At 38.1% G+C, this 15239-nt stretch overlaps 1 protein-coding gene across 4 annotated transcripts in view; it reads left to right on the top strand.

Annotated features, from left to right (window-relative positions):
* Positions 1–765: 765 nt before the first annotated feature.
* The window catches only part of ulk4 (unc-51 like kinase 4), a 94466-nt gene continuing 79992 nt past the window's right edge, over positions 766–15239 (top strand). For 3 of the 4 annotated variants that reach the window (XM_028581190.1, XM_028581189.1, XM_028581187.1), the window contains exons 1-17: positions 766–915; positions 2058–2198; positions 2620–2719; positions 3033–3172; positions 3272–3434; positions 4169–4270; positions 4413–4496; positions 4619–4694; positions 5189–5323; positions 5568–5899; positions 6390–6459; positions 6869–6935; positions 7289–7381; positions 7704–7764; positions 7919–8118; positions 10390–10436; positions 11215–11293. In XM_028581190.1, coding sequence (XP_028436991.1) covers positions 2061–2198; positions 2620–2719; positions 3033–3172; positions 3272–3434; positions 4169–4270; positions 4413–4496; positions 4619–4694; positions 5189–5323; positions 5568–5899; positions 6390–6459; positions 6869–6935; positions 7289–7381; positions 7704–7764; positions 7919–8118; positions 10390–10436; positions 11215–11293 — 1887 coding nt within the window. In that variant the 5' untranslated portion in view covers positions 766–915; positions 2058–2060. The other variant, XM_028581188.1, reaches the window with a different exon arrangement.

The following is a 15239-nucleotide window of genomic DNA, read 5'->3' as shown; positions in this document are numbered from 1 at the left end:
GGATTAATCACAATGAAAACACAAGATGGTGGTAGACAATGACGTCAGATTCCATTTCAACTTTCATTGAATATATTCAGACATTCATTAAATATAGTCAGACTTTCATTGAATATATTCAGACTTTAATTCAATATATTTAGACTTTCATTTATATATATTCAAGTTTCATTCAATATATTCAGACATTCATTCAATATATTCAGACAATCATTCAATATATTCAGACTTTAATTCAATATATTCAGACTTTCATTCAATATATTCAAGGTTCATTCAATATATTCAGACTTTCATTCAATATATTCAAGGTTCATTCAATATATTCAGACTTTCATTCAATATATTCAGACTTTTATTCCATATATTCAAACTTTCATTCCATATATTCAGACTTTCACTTTACAGTATATGCTATCATGGGCCAGGTGATCATTTGTGACTGTTACGGATAAAATAAATTTAAACTTTGGCTGTACTAAAAAAGATGACTACAATTCAATTTTGAAGAAAAAACGAAAATTCAAGAGCCCCTAAAATGTAAATAAAATCAGATTCAGATTAATTTGTTTAATATACTTAAATGCCATACAGTCGTGTTGCTGTATTCCATGTTGACCATGCGCTGGCTGTTGTGTGCACTCTTGTATCCTAGCGACACGGGAATATACCATGTGGAGGTGGTCAAGTTAAAAATCAACACAAATTTTACAATACAACTAATCTCTTTCTTGAATCATATGTATGTGAAAATATTTCACAAAGACAACTACACCTCTTTATACGCTGGTAATGACTTTGGTGAGTATATTTAGTTTTTATTTTATATGAAGGACTCCAGACTTCCCTATTCCAGTTGGAATTACGTGGCCCATCACGCTTCCGCCATCAAACAGCGGGTTGTTGAAGCAAGAGGTAAGATGTTTTAGGAAACCTTAGTAAGTGTGATGAATAGCAAACGCATTATTAACCGTATTTTGTGTCTCTGAGTATAGTTGCAGGCAATTTTCATGTAATTACGGCACGTTTCATTTTAGGTGCTGCAGTTAATTGCTGCCTTGTTAAACGAACAAACCTGCCTGTGCTGTACGTGTCGCACAAAATAACGTTAACGTTACAATACAAGCCAACCGTTTGCGTCTAACGTGACAGTTTAATCTTACGTTAACGCTAAATATGCTATTTACCATCTAAAAGTTAACTATCTACTTCAAACATGCCCATTTAATAAAGTTGTAGTAGCTAAATTGTCTAGTTGGCTGAAAGTAAAAACTCTTTCACGATATGGCAGTTTTTTTTTCGCTCAAATTAAGTCGTGCCAGGTGTTTTGAGCTAGCTAGCTAGCTAACTTGAACGTTAATTGACGTTAATTATCAGCTGGTACATTTTACAGGTAACGTTAACGTTAGCCATTTTATATTGCATCTAGCGTCAGTTGTGGAAAATAATGTTAGCCTACGGCTTAAACGACAACTTGAATAGGTTTCAGGCTATAATAATTGTATGGACTATAATTATTAACAATACATTTATTAGCCTACGTTTCTTCTGTCGGAGTGGATAACATTACACACAGAGAGAGAGAGAGAGAGAGAGAGAGAGAGAGAGAGAGAGAGAGATACTTTATTTATCCAGAAGGAAATGAAGGTGTCCAATAGCTTATACACAACATACATACACATAGGCACACAGACATATGACATCCACGCACATATACATATTACAAAAATACAAATGAAGATATCAATAGTGTACCCTTACAGTAAAGTTAGATTGTAGCATATTTAAAGGAGCGGTGTGGAAATAATGCAGAAAGGTGCAATGGTATCATAGTGTAAGAGAGTGTCAGTGCAAGTACCTTGCCAGTGCAAATTATTATATTCCAGCAAATGTGCAACATTTATGATAAAGGGAATGTCATAAAATACTGTTTGGTTTTATGTCTGATATTTTTCCGCTTGTTTTCATCATTGGTAACAAACTCTCTCTCTCTCTCTCTCCCTCTCTCTGTCTCTCTAGCTCAACTTCTTAAAATGCTTTTTATTTCTTTTCTACAGTGGATGGAGAACTTCATCCTGTATGAAGAACTTGGGGCAGGCAGTAGCTCTGTTGTCTACAAAGGAAGAAGGAAGGGCAATCTCAACTATGTAGCTATCATCTGCGCCGACAAAGCCAAGAGACCTGCGATCACTAACCATGTATAGTTCTTTAAACTGTGTAAACTTATTAAGACGCCTGTTACATTTTCATAAGTTTTAGTTAATTAGTTTAGATGTTTTAGTAATGGTTTTATGCAGGCGGAAGAGTCCTGGAATCACCAACTATGAAATAATGTTTTAAAGAGTTATATTGATTTATATTTCTACTAACTAAGCTGTTATCAGTAAAAAATAAAAACTGTATGCATTATCCTTAGACATCGGAGTTTTAGGCCCTATTTTCAGTTTAATCAGCTTCCCAAATTTCTATCAACATTGTCTACAGTACCACACAGTCCTGACTGAGATAATAGGGATACTGCATTTGAATTCTTTTTAGGGAGAATTTTGCTTTTGAGCCTTGCAATAAAGAATATCTACTGTACACATTAAATTATGTCTTGTTTCTGTCCACTGTTAGGTACGTCTCAGTCAAGATCTGGATCATCCCAACATAGTATGCTTCTACGAGTGGTATGAAACAAGTAACCACCTCTGGTTGGTAGTTGAGCTCTGTACAGGTCAGTAATTATTTCTGGCACAACTGATAAGCAATGACGCACCATTAGAAAGGCATTAAAGCATCTTAAAACTGATAAGATTTCACAGATAGTAAATAAATATTTTATATTATATTCTGTTTTATATGATTAATGAGAGATATTCACTTTCAAGTATAGATTGTTAACTGGCATGTTTTTATGCGGAATGGATTGTTGGTTTTTAAAACAACAGGTGTCAGTCTTTCTTTGTCTCTCTCATGCTTTCTCTCATTTCTCTTTTTTTCTCTAACGGTGATCTCTCTTGTTTTTCCCCTCTCTGTCCATCTATCAGGTGGTTCCCTGGAGTCTGTAATTGGTCATGATGGATGTCTGTCAGAAGATGTGGTGAGGAGATTTGGGTGGGACTTGGTCAAAGGACTGAAACACATCCATGAATTAGGAATCATTTTCTCTGACTTGACCCCTGCTAAGGTTTGCCTCTGCATTCATGTGTATATAGGGCTAACAATATAACAGCCAAATTATGATTATTATTATTATATATAGTAACTTTTATTTTGTTGCCCATAGATCCTACTGGATGGTAGTGGCACTCTGAAGTTTGGTAACTTCTGTCTGTCCAAGGCAGACGGAGAGACACTGGAGGATTTATTTACCTTGCTCTCTACATCTGAGGAGGCAGGGGAAGGAGATACCAAGGACAACTTTGACAATACGAGAAAACAATTACATGGTCAGATGACTATTTTTTTAATCATGTCCGTTTCTCTATACATTGCATTGTTGATGGAGAAGCTGGCCAGTAGATTAGCTAAGAGGAATCGAAAAATGTACAATGTTTTGATGGATCCACTTGAATTGGGACATAGCTTATACATGCTGAGGGAAACTTATTGATGGCAGGGGATCACATGAACAGGCAGGCAGGGATTTTATGTGACAGACAGGGTTGAAAATCATGTAGAGGAAGACTAATGGAACAAATGGGAGACCTATTTTAGATTACAACAAACATAACTCTTATGTGGGTGAATTCTGAAGGGCAAGAGGCAGATGAGGGAGAAAAATGTGATGGAATAGAGTAGCTGTTGTTATGACATGGTGATCAAACTAAAAGCTGAGGATATGTTATACTGTGTGTACTAGAAAGTGTACTGTATGATAATTGATCTAAAGAAGTCCACTTTTCATCAGTAATTTTAAATAATTGGTTTAAAATTAGCCAACATATAGATTATTCTTCACAATTCAGCCTACAACATGATGACCAAGAATATGAAAGATTATAAAATGTACAGTTTGGAACAAAGTAGTTTTTTAATGTTGAGCTTTAACTCTACATCAAAAAATCCTTTGTTCATGATTAGGATGCCTGTCTTTTTGATGTATTATTATTATTTTTTAAATTATTATTTTTTTTTTTGTTATTATTATTTTTCTTTTTAATTAATTAATTTATTATTTCAGGTCCTCCAACTTATAAAGCTCCAGAGGTTTTGCAGGGATCGGAAACCAATATGATCTCTGATTTCTGGGCTTTGGGTTGTACACTCTACTACATGTATACCGGTAGTTACACACACACACACACACACACACACACACACACACACACACACACACTTACTTTCATATGATGCATACAGTATTATACTATACTGTATACTATACTGTGTTGTAAACATAAACCCAAACTGCTTTTGCTTCCCAGGTACACCTCCATTCTATTCTGATAGCTACACAGAAATGACAGAGATGATTTTACATCAGGAACCACCCACTCCCAGACAGACCGGTGACTCACATACACACATATGCTGGCACACAGATGTGATGTTTGATATAATACTTTTTATTATAGAGGAGTTTGTTTTAATTTATTATTAATGAAGTTATCTTCTGTGTTGTTTGTTACAGTGTTTTCAGCCAGTCCTCCCAGTGAGGACTTCCAGAATCTTCTGAAAGGCTTGCTCAACAAAAACCCAGATAAGAGGTCAGGTTTAAACACACACGCACACACACACACACACACACACACACACACACACACACACACACACACACACACACACACACACACACACACACACACACACACACACACACACACACTCTCTCACTCTCACTCACTCACACTATACTGTTCTATTTTAAATTACAGGGAGCAGGTTGCAGGTTGTTGCTTAATTGTCCTTAAGGTAGCTTACATATACAGTATTATTTTAACATCACAATGCTGCTGGTGTTATTGTGTATTATTTATGTATCCCAGTCTAGTTGGTTAAATGTCATGAATGTATCTGATCACTTTGCCTTAACATAGTAGCTTTTATCTGTACTGCACATTAAAAATAAGCTTTATTAATAATTAATAAAAAGAAATTTACAACATTGAATTACTTCAGACTGCTAATGTTAATTGCATCTTTAGCTTAGTGTCATATTTCTGTGACCTAATGGTTAGTTTTGTTGTTTTTTGTTCATTAGGATGGACTGGCCAGAGTTGTTGGATCACCCTTTCTGGACACAAGTACTAATGGAGGAAGGGGGAGAAGAGGAGGACGAAGAACGGGATCTGGAGGAAAAAATTAGCTGTGAGGGGGATGGTTCAGCAAGCTTGAGGTGTGTTGATATAGTATTATATGTTTTTATTTTACATCTGCTGGAGACATTTTGTTGCAGCATTTTACTACATACAGATTTGTCAGTAGTAATGCACACATTAATGGTAGATGTAGATGGCAAAATGTAGTAGGCACAACAAATAGCCTACAGCCTTACCATAACATTTAATCAATAAAGTTCATATGCTGCATTTTTTTCATAGTTTGTGTTAGCATGTTTTTTTCTTCCAATATCTACACAGACAAACAAGGATCCCTGACCCTTACCCTCCAGGAAAGGCAGACAAGCTTCCCAACAGACATTCGGCCATCATCCAGCCAGCCCATACGATTTCTAAGAAACTAATATCATCACAGACAACAGCTGCAACATCTTATAGACCATCTGACAGAAGGATTGATTGCCAACAAGCTGTCAGATACACAACCTGTGGAGCCTTAGTGAACAGCCAGGGGTTGGATAGAAAGATGGGAAAGGAGAGAGGAGATGAGGAGGCAAAGACAGAACATGAATCCAAGCTAACTGGGGCCCAGATGTTTCACACACTACAGCCCAATAAGTCATTCATACTAGGTAAGACATTCAGATGTCGATGTTTATGTGTTTTAGGCTGGACATGGGAGTTTAATACTTGGCCACTACATGCTGTCATTTTGAAATATGATATAAACCACTATCATACCCCTAATGCAAGGCTGTTTTTCAGCAGCAGCATTGAGAAATTGCTACTTAATATTGTTGAAAGGACAGTCACAACAGGCATGATCAGCAAACCTTTTACTGCATAAACATAGAATATTTAGTATGGGTTTCATTCCTTTACAACCCTTTTTCTGTTTTGTTTAACCATAACAGTTGTATGAACATGGCTGTAGTAATCTGGATTTCTAGATAAGCCAATTTTGTTCTATGTTCTATTCTTTTCCCTTCAGCTGCAAACATCTGATTAAAATGCATGCTCCATCTTTTACCTGTGTGGCCTTTACCTGGCATTTGTCTGAGACGCATGTCATAATGTACTTTAAAAAATCGGATTTCGTATCTTTGGTGCTTCCTTCTCCAGATAACCTATCGGAGCTCAGGCCAAAGAGTGGTATGGATGAGGACAACACTGAAGCCATTTTTCTGCTCAGGTATTCAGATCAGTCTATCTGCTGCCTGTCCTCCTGTTTTGCCAGGGTTTGCCTGGGTCACAGGGTTATAGCTGTTCTGCCAGGGTTGTCTACTTGTTTTACCCTAAGCTAATTGATGGCCTCGTTCATTTCTTCTTTCTGAAGAAGAATGTGAATCAAGTGTTTCACAAAATAATCTAATTTAAACTCTATCCAAACTCTTATATTGCATATACACATCTGCAAATATTCTACAGGATAATAGTATAATACAGCACTGTAAATTTAGAATGAGTGGCCCCAGTGGTAACACATCTATCCTTAGCAATACTCTCAGTAATAAGGGCTCAGCCTTACGCCTCATATATCCAAAATGCTCATTATAAGCAACTAGCAATATTTTTAATTATCTTTTTGTTGTTTTTTATAGCTCCTGTGCCAACTCTAGGAGAAGCTGCAGTATCTCAGACTCACCAAACCTGACCCCTACGCCTCAGGTTACTGCCACTATACTGTTGACTCTGAAATCTGCAAGAACATGTACACAGCAGAGACAAGTGGTTCATACTAATATAACTCAACTTTATTTATACAGCACCTTTCATGCAAACATGCAGCCCAAAGTGCTTCACAGTGCAAAATTAAGACAACACAGATGAAAAAAGATTAGTAACTGGTAAATTGGCAACTTAGTTACCATGCCTAAACCCAGTCACACAAAATATATTCACTTATATGTCTAACATTAAAGACATGTTATCCTCTGCTTCCATCTACTGGTGTGCCTGGTGAACGTCACTCCTCTTCTGCTGAGGTTGACTCTTCTTTCTTTCGTTTCCCCTCCACCAAGACCAGTACTGATACTGACATCATATCCTGTGTGAAAGCTCTTCTTCATACTGACTTTGATCTGACTGTCACCCCAATCATGGACAACCCCAAGGTACAGACATGCACTATTATTGGACACATATACTTAAAATACATATATTTGACCTTTAATAATCTTCAGTAGTAATTGTTCTTGTGAAGAGCCTTTCCCTATAAACTCCTCTTAGAATTAAATTGTGTGACTTAAACAATAATAGACAACAACATTTCTGAAAACTGGGTTTTAAAGTTTTATGTAAATCTTTCACTGTAATGAAAATGGAACGTAGTTACTAGGTCATAAAGAAATAGCTACAGTACATTCAAATTGTGATATGGCGATTAGACGGCTCATACTGACACTTACTGTGTTGTGTTCTCTTTCTGTTTACCAGATTCTTAAGAGTCCTCCTGTGCGATTTGATCCCAAGACCCTTTGTGTACCGTCATATTCAGGTTGGTACTAAGTTTATTTTTGATTTATGTTGTTTTTTGAGGCAGTATCAAGTGAGATTTTATCAGTTTCCTATAGAAAGTGCAGAGGATCTATGGAGTGTGTGGTCATTGGCCCCAATCTGTCTTGAGGCTGACTTTTTCTCCTCTCCTCCAGTTCAGAAGCTGCAGTCCCTGAGTGATGAAGAATGGACTTTCTTCCTGTTACAGCTTTGCTCATCCCTTGAAGAACAGAACCCCTCTGCTGCTCCTTCTCCTCACTCCACAGCCACTCGCTCCAGACTTAACCTGCTGTGCTACCTCTGCTGTGTGGTTGGCCACAAAGTCATTGCTAACAGGCTGATGAACTCAACACTGGTAGGAAAACATGCATTTACTTAGGGTACCTGTTAAAATATTGGCCCTATTTTGACCTGGTATTAAAACCGATCTGAGTGATGAGATCTAAGTACATGTGGGAATGCACTGCATTGATTGAGATCCAATCACTCAGACCACATTTGGAAGTGGTCTGGGTCACATGTGGTCACATATGGGCACATTCTTATAGCAGTGTGCATGCATTTGTGTCCTTGGCCACATTAAGGACCGCCTACTCAACTGTGGACGGAACTACATACTCATTCAAAGTATTTCTCATGTCAAAGAAACCACTGAGAGTGAATCGTGTGTTTTGGATGTTATTATACTGTTTTTGTTCCGGTGCTGCCTGCTCTTATATCCCCGGCTGTCTGGAGCTCTGTTCCCCTCTGTTGCCTGGAAAAGGCAGCCGCCAGTATACAATAACCTTATTATGTAAAGCTTTTATTATGAAGCAGCAAAATCCGGAAATGTTGGGTCTTCATCAGCAGTAACTTAATAAGACGACTCCTATAAGCGAATGTGAAACGTAAAATAAAAGAGATCTAGAAACTAAACTTCAAACCACAGACATTCCGTTAGAAGCTACAAACGTAGTGAGAGCTGAACACACTGAGACTTTTAAAAAAGGTATTTCTCCCCTGCACAGGTGCCGGTGCCTGTCAATAGACATCCCTGTGTTGGCACACAGACAGCGCCTTTTCATTAACGTTAGTCATCACACGTTTGTGAGACCCCCCATCGAGACACACACACAATTCTGCACAAACAGTTATATTTTATTATAACATTTGTTGTCATTTGTTGACAACAAATTTATTTCTACTGAAAACGTTGTCTTTAACATGCATATAGGATAGGTCGGTTCAAGTCGGTCTTAAAACAATTTGTAGTAAATGAATGCACCTTGACTTACGTATTTACATGACCTGTAGTATGTTCAGTATGAACTGTGTACTACTAGAAAAAATACAGACCTTAACCTTTAATTGATTAGTAGTTTTTTATAGACAGAAAATGCAGATTACTTTGTTGCTGCATTATGACATCACAATCACAATATTTGACTACAATATCCCTAAAAGCATGTTTTGGCAGTATTTATATCAATCTGGGGATAAAACTCAGGTGTCCACTTGTATAACTTATGTGAAAATGTATCACAGCACATACAGTCATGCTATGCGACGTCCCAAACTGGACACATCTGAGAGTAACTTTTTTTTCATGTAAAATGTGAATATTTCAATGGATATTCCAAATATATTTAAGACTTAACCTATAATGAACTGTGTGGAGCTAATTCTCTGCTTTGGTAGGATAGACGCACGCACGCACGCACGCACGCACGCACGCACGCATGCTTTTGTGAACTTCTACCATCTAGCCTACTTTTATTTCTCAACACATCTCTGTTTCAGCCCCCCCTCCCCTTTCCCCTTCTCACACAGCTTCGGTGCTTCGCGTTTTTTTCCATGTTTCATGAAAAAATGCCGCCCCGGGCGGCTGCCCGCTTCGCCTGTGCCAAAAACCGCTACTGGACGAACTGTCCACTTGTGATTGGATCACTCAGATCGGATTTTAATACCAAGTGAAAACAGGCTCTAGTTTTTCCCCTTTGTGTGTGTCCACTGTAAACATACAGTATTATAACGTTTTCTTATAATCCCTTTTTTTTTCCCTAATCCTCAGTCTTTGTGCTCCCTCTCCGACACATTTGTCAATCACATTTGTCAGCAAAGAGCTACACCACGAACATGTTACATGCGCAAGGTTCTTGCTTTTGCTTCCAGCTATTGCTCCCAGCTAGTCATTAGTCAAGTGGGTCCCATACAATATTCAAGGTTATAAAAAGGACTTCTCTTTTTTTGTCTGACTTTGAACATAAAATACCTGAGAACATATATTTTTCGACATTAAGAATTTGTAACAAAACCTGAAAACATCAACTCAAAAATAATTTTTTGATTTTGACTACTTTTAAGACATATCAGTACTGCTACATTATTAAATGGTGTGAAAATAGTTTTGTCCATATCGCTCATCTGTTTTATTAACCCATCAGACTTAAATCAAATGTACAATTGTTTAACAAATGTAGCTAATTTTATTTGAATTTAATTACGTTTATTAAATTGTATGATGAATCTGAAACCCATGTTTTGCTGTCATGTAACATAATTTCTTACATGTTAGGATCTTAATCGTGTGTGTCTTTCTTCTATCTCTCTAAATTTGTCTCTAAAATCTACTTCTTCCTTCATTCAGCTTCCAGTGTTGACCCAGCAATTACGACAAGCTCCTAACTGGGATGTGTAAGTATGTATTCTCTCTTTTAGCCACGGAGCATAATTGTGCCCCTTGCAGCAATGCACTGTTTAATACAGATACACAGTAGAAATGAAAACTAAAAGAATCATTGGTGGAGCTGAACTACAAGCAATTAAGACTGGGATACCCAAGATGTGGTTATGATGATGTTATGATGTTTTACATATTAGTGATTGAACATACTATTTTGGATAGTCCTGTGTTGATATGCAAACAGAAAATCAACAGTTTTCACATCTAAAATGGAAGTCTGTCTGTCTGTCCTTCGATTTTCTCGACAACCGTTCATCCAATCGACTTCACGCTTGGCAGGTGTATTACTAAGGACCCCTGGAAGTGCAGCGTTGAGTGTGAGCTTTTGAGATCTACAGGACTTATTTATTAGTAGTGCGTTATTTACACACTGTGTGGTGAATTGAGACGACCCCTGTTAACTGTTACACCGCTGAACGGCATGCTGGGTACAGCTTACACTTCAAGAACAGATGAAGAAAGAGAGGCCGGTGATTTTAGATTGCAGCAAACTCAAACATTTCAAGCATCAGTGGTGTAACTTTCAGAAAGAAAGCTTTTGTTTCCGGGAATAGCCTAGCCGTTAGCAAATGCAAATCCTCTAGCATTGCTAGGGTACGTAACTATGTCATATCAGGTATATTGCTCAGGACCCAAGGAAGCGCAGTCAAGTGTGAAGTTGGATGAACGGTTTTGAGTGGGCACTGCACTAGTTTTTCATTAAATGAAAATAATACAAATGTTTTCCAGACGGAGCAAGGTTCTCAGAGTGATGGGTCTGCTGGCTCTGCACTGTACTGAACTGGGAGAGGACAGTCTTGTTTCTGAGGTCTGGAATGCACGCAAGCATGCATGCACGCACGCACACACAAACACACACGCATGCAGGCAGGCACACACACACACACACACACACACACACACACACACACACACACACACACACACAGTGTGTAGAGCCGTGGTAGCAAAGTCCCTCTCATCCCAGTTTATCGAAAAATGTATTTGTGAATAAGGAAGGACGCTCAAGTTAGTTAGTATTTATTTATTCGTTTATTTATTAGCATTTGTTTTCTCTTTATTTTATCTTCTGATGTTTAGTTGTTAATTGATGGTTAAAAAAACAAAAGACCCTCTCATCCACCTGCTCGACCAATCGCAGGTCTTATAACAGTTGTCAATCATGACGTTTCACCCCGATTTTATTGCATCAAATAACTTACCCCACTAACCCTAACCCTATAAAAAAACAAACGTATCAGAAAAATCAACACTTGAACAAACATCAGTATAATAAGATCTACTAGCCTGGGAAAACCCTGACGAACTTTCGGCAAATTTGTCATCAGTCTGGCCAAGAGCCCATTCAAACCCATTTCCAATTTTTCCAAATCGAGGCACCAATCACAACCGTTGAGGCGGGCTTTACACAATGACGATAGCGTAGCGACGGCAAGCAGCTTTGTGTTTACATTCAACATGACGGCCTCCGAAGCGCAGCAACCCGTTGATGCCGCTGTCGCTGCTACATCACCCGGATCGTTGGTCTGATTGGTTGAAGGACTATCCACTTACGCCCAGAGGCATTTGAGCGGTGTCCATTGGTGACGCCCCCTTTGGAAATGAGCTTGCCCAGACCCCCTCTCAGTTACAACTGAGAGTGGGTCTGGTGTCAACCAGGCTAAAGATCTACCTAACATTACAGAAATTTCAATTATATATTGTTTCCACTAAAAGCTCACATTTAGTGTTAATTTTCTCTGTTTATTGAGCCTTTAGTGGCTAGTACAGGTGCAACAAAAGCATAAAACAAATCATTCTAAAACAAATAAGGAACCAAGTAAATGGTTATAGTCATATTAAAGTGTTCAGTAACAAGCCCTTCTGTATGGAGTTTGCATGTACTCTCTGTGTTAGCGTGAGCTTTCTCTGGGTCTTCTGGCTTCCTTCCCAGTTGTTAGGTCAATGGTTTTTGACTCTAAATTGCTCGTAGGTGTTAATGTGGGCATGAATGGTTGTCTGTCTCTATCTACTGTATCTATGTGTCAGCCCTGTGATTGCCTGGCAACTTGTCCAGGGCGTACCCTGCTTCTCACCCAATGTCAGCTGGGATCGGCTCCAACCCCCCTGCAACTCTATAGGATAAACACTTACACATAATATATGGATGAATAGATGGAATTTGCAAACCTTTGCAAAAAATTTTGAGGACCTAAAACCTGCAGTACCAGTTTACACCATGATGTGACAGTACACACCAGCAGATGGAAATAAAATATGAATGCACATTTATCCATAAGAACATAAAACATAAGAACAATAAGTGCAATACTTTGCGTTTTTTTCTTAATTTACAATAAGTCCTGCTTATGTTTTTTGTAATTTTATTATAGATATGTATTTTTGTTTGATTGTTATCCCTGCTTTTGTCCTGTTAAGGGGCATATCCCCAATAATTAAAACTTTACACTCAACATGAAAGGGAACTAACAAGATTTGGATGGGAATACCTGTTCTGTCCCCACTAGTACCTTATACGCTTATAGTTCTAGTGGGTACCAGCAGGTGGCATTAAAAACCTACAAGGCAAGAAGTCATTTATTAGCCTCAGAGATGAAAACACTTTCTTTCTTTCTTTCTTTCTTTCTTTCTTTCTTTCTTTCTTTCTTTCTTTCTTTCTTTCTTTCTTTCTTTCTTTCTTTCTTCGCACACACACAGTCTTGCTGGTTGTGCTTTGCTTATACAGTACATTATTCCGAAATGTTTTTTTTTTTTTTTTTTTTTACAGTTTGATAAAATCGGTTCTAAAAATGTGCTCTTTGTAATCATACAATGTATAGTAATATGAGTTAAAATGATTACATGTAGAGTTCCACCTTATGATAATGGTAATTATGACAACTGGAAGTGGTAGTGTAACTTTTGTGGTAACTATTCATGTAGCTACAGGTCTTATTGCTTTTGCAGATTATTTAGTTTATATATATATGAGTTATAGTTTATTAGGTACACATTGCTAAAACTAATGCAGTCGAATAGTGTATAATTTTATTGATATAACCCAATATAACAAATTTGTCTCAAGGGGCTTTCTGTACAGCATACGACAGTCTTTATTCTTAGACCTCGATTCTTATAAGGAAAACTCCAAAACCCCTTTAATTGGGGGAAAAATGGAAAAAACCTCAGGAAGAGCAACAGATGAGGGATCCCTCCTCCAGGACGGATAGAAATTGTAAAGCCCCTTGAGGCAAATATGTGGTTTGTCTAATTGGGTTGTATAAATAAAATTGACTTGACTATTAGACTGCTTTAATTGTATCTAGGTGTACCTAATTAACTGACAACTGAATGTACGTAGCTATCACTCTAATATCCATAATCATATTAAAGAAAGTGCTGTAAGGTAATAAGACACACTTGTCTGCACACAAATCATAGACTTCAGATACTTTACTGAGCCCCCCCCCCTCAAAATACACACACACACATTGCTCAAACTCAAACCAAGCGGTGTTAAACTAATTCAATGTAAAAGCAGTTTTGTATGGAGGTGAGATTTAGAGCCTCTCTTCCTTATTTGATCCAAAACAGAACTAAAGACCTTTTTCCTGTCTCTCTACTCATCTTTGTCTCTTAGTTCTTAACCTACATATGCTCTCTTTCCTGGTTTGTCTTTTTCTTCTCTCTTTCTCCACTTGTTCTGACAGTTTACTGCTACAGAGTCGTCACGGCAATTTACAAAATGGCCGGCTGTGGCATAGCAGTGTTTTTTTGGTGCGCTTGTTGTTGAAGACAAATGGCGGAACATTTTTTCGCTACCCTCCTAACCTTCCTGCTACCCCAGCTACCGTAGGATGACAAATTGTTAAGAAAAGGATAAAGCTGTACATTTGTGCCTGTGTGTCTGTTTATTTCTATGACTGTGTGTGTCCATCTACAGACTCAGCCTCAGCAGGGGTTTTGTGTGCGTGTGTGCGTGTGTGCGTGTGTGTGTGTGTGTGTGTGTGTGTGTGTGTGTGTGTGTGTGTGTGTGTGTGGGGGGGGTGGCATGTTTTGTGTGTGCGCTCAGCACAGAGTTTTCTGTGTCTGTCTTCTGTTTTCCTGTTTTTTGTGTGTGTGCATGCACATGGCAAATGTTCTGTTTGTGTGTATTGTCATGTTGTAGTGATGCTTACAAATGACCAATAAAACAGCACATACTTGCATTTTTACACACATTGTGTGTGTTGTCTCAGCAGGGGTTCTCCTGCTGCAATCCTGCTGATTGCGGAGTGTCAGGGCTGGGTTTAGTTACCATGGTAACTCCGATATGCTTTGACGCCCCCCCAAAAAAAAAAAAAACTACTAAACAAAACACACATAAACACGCACACATGCACGTACATACTGTCTGTCTCTCTTTCTGTCTCACTATCTCCTTTCCGTCTGTCCACCTGCTGATATATCTTTCTGTCTCTCCTCGAACGGAATGAAATGAGAATAACATTTTCTGGGTTAATGTTACTAATGCAAGCTTGCTGCTTTCCTTCTGCGACGTAGGGAAGCTGTGCTTAAAAAAAAACCAACTGGACATAATTTTCCTCTTTACTTATCATCACTTATAAAGTTTTCTGTGGCTTTTACAGCGGTTTAGCTGGTAAAGCTTCCACTGTGCAGGGTCTTTCATGGGAATATGGAGTCTTAAAGCATTCTAAAAGCTCTACTATGAGGCCCAAGTCACTATAAGTGGTCATTGTTTGCTTTAATTAAAGTGAAAACTTATAATCTGTGCA

The sequence above is a fragment of the Perca flavescens genome, chromosome 6 (assembly GCF_004354835.1).
Source record: "Perca flavescens isolate YP-PL-M2 chromosome 6, PFLA_1.0, whole genome shotgun sequence".
Classification (NCBI taxonomy): Eukaryota; Metazoa; Chordata; class Actinopteri; order Perciformes; family Percidae; genus Perca; species Perca flavescens.
The sequence above is the reverse complement of the archived record's forward strand: the minus strand, read 5'-3'. Positions and strand labels throughout refer to the sequence as shown.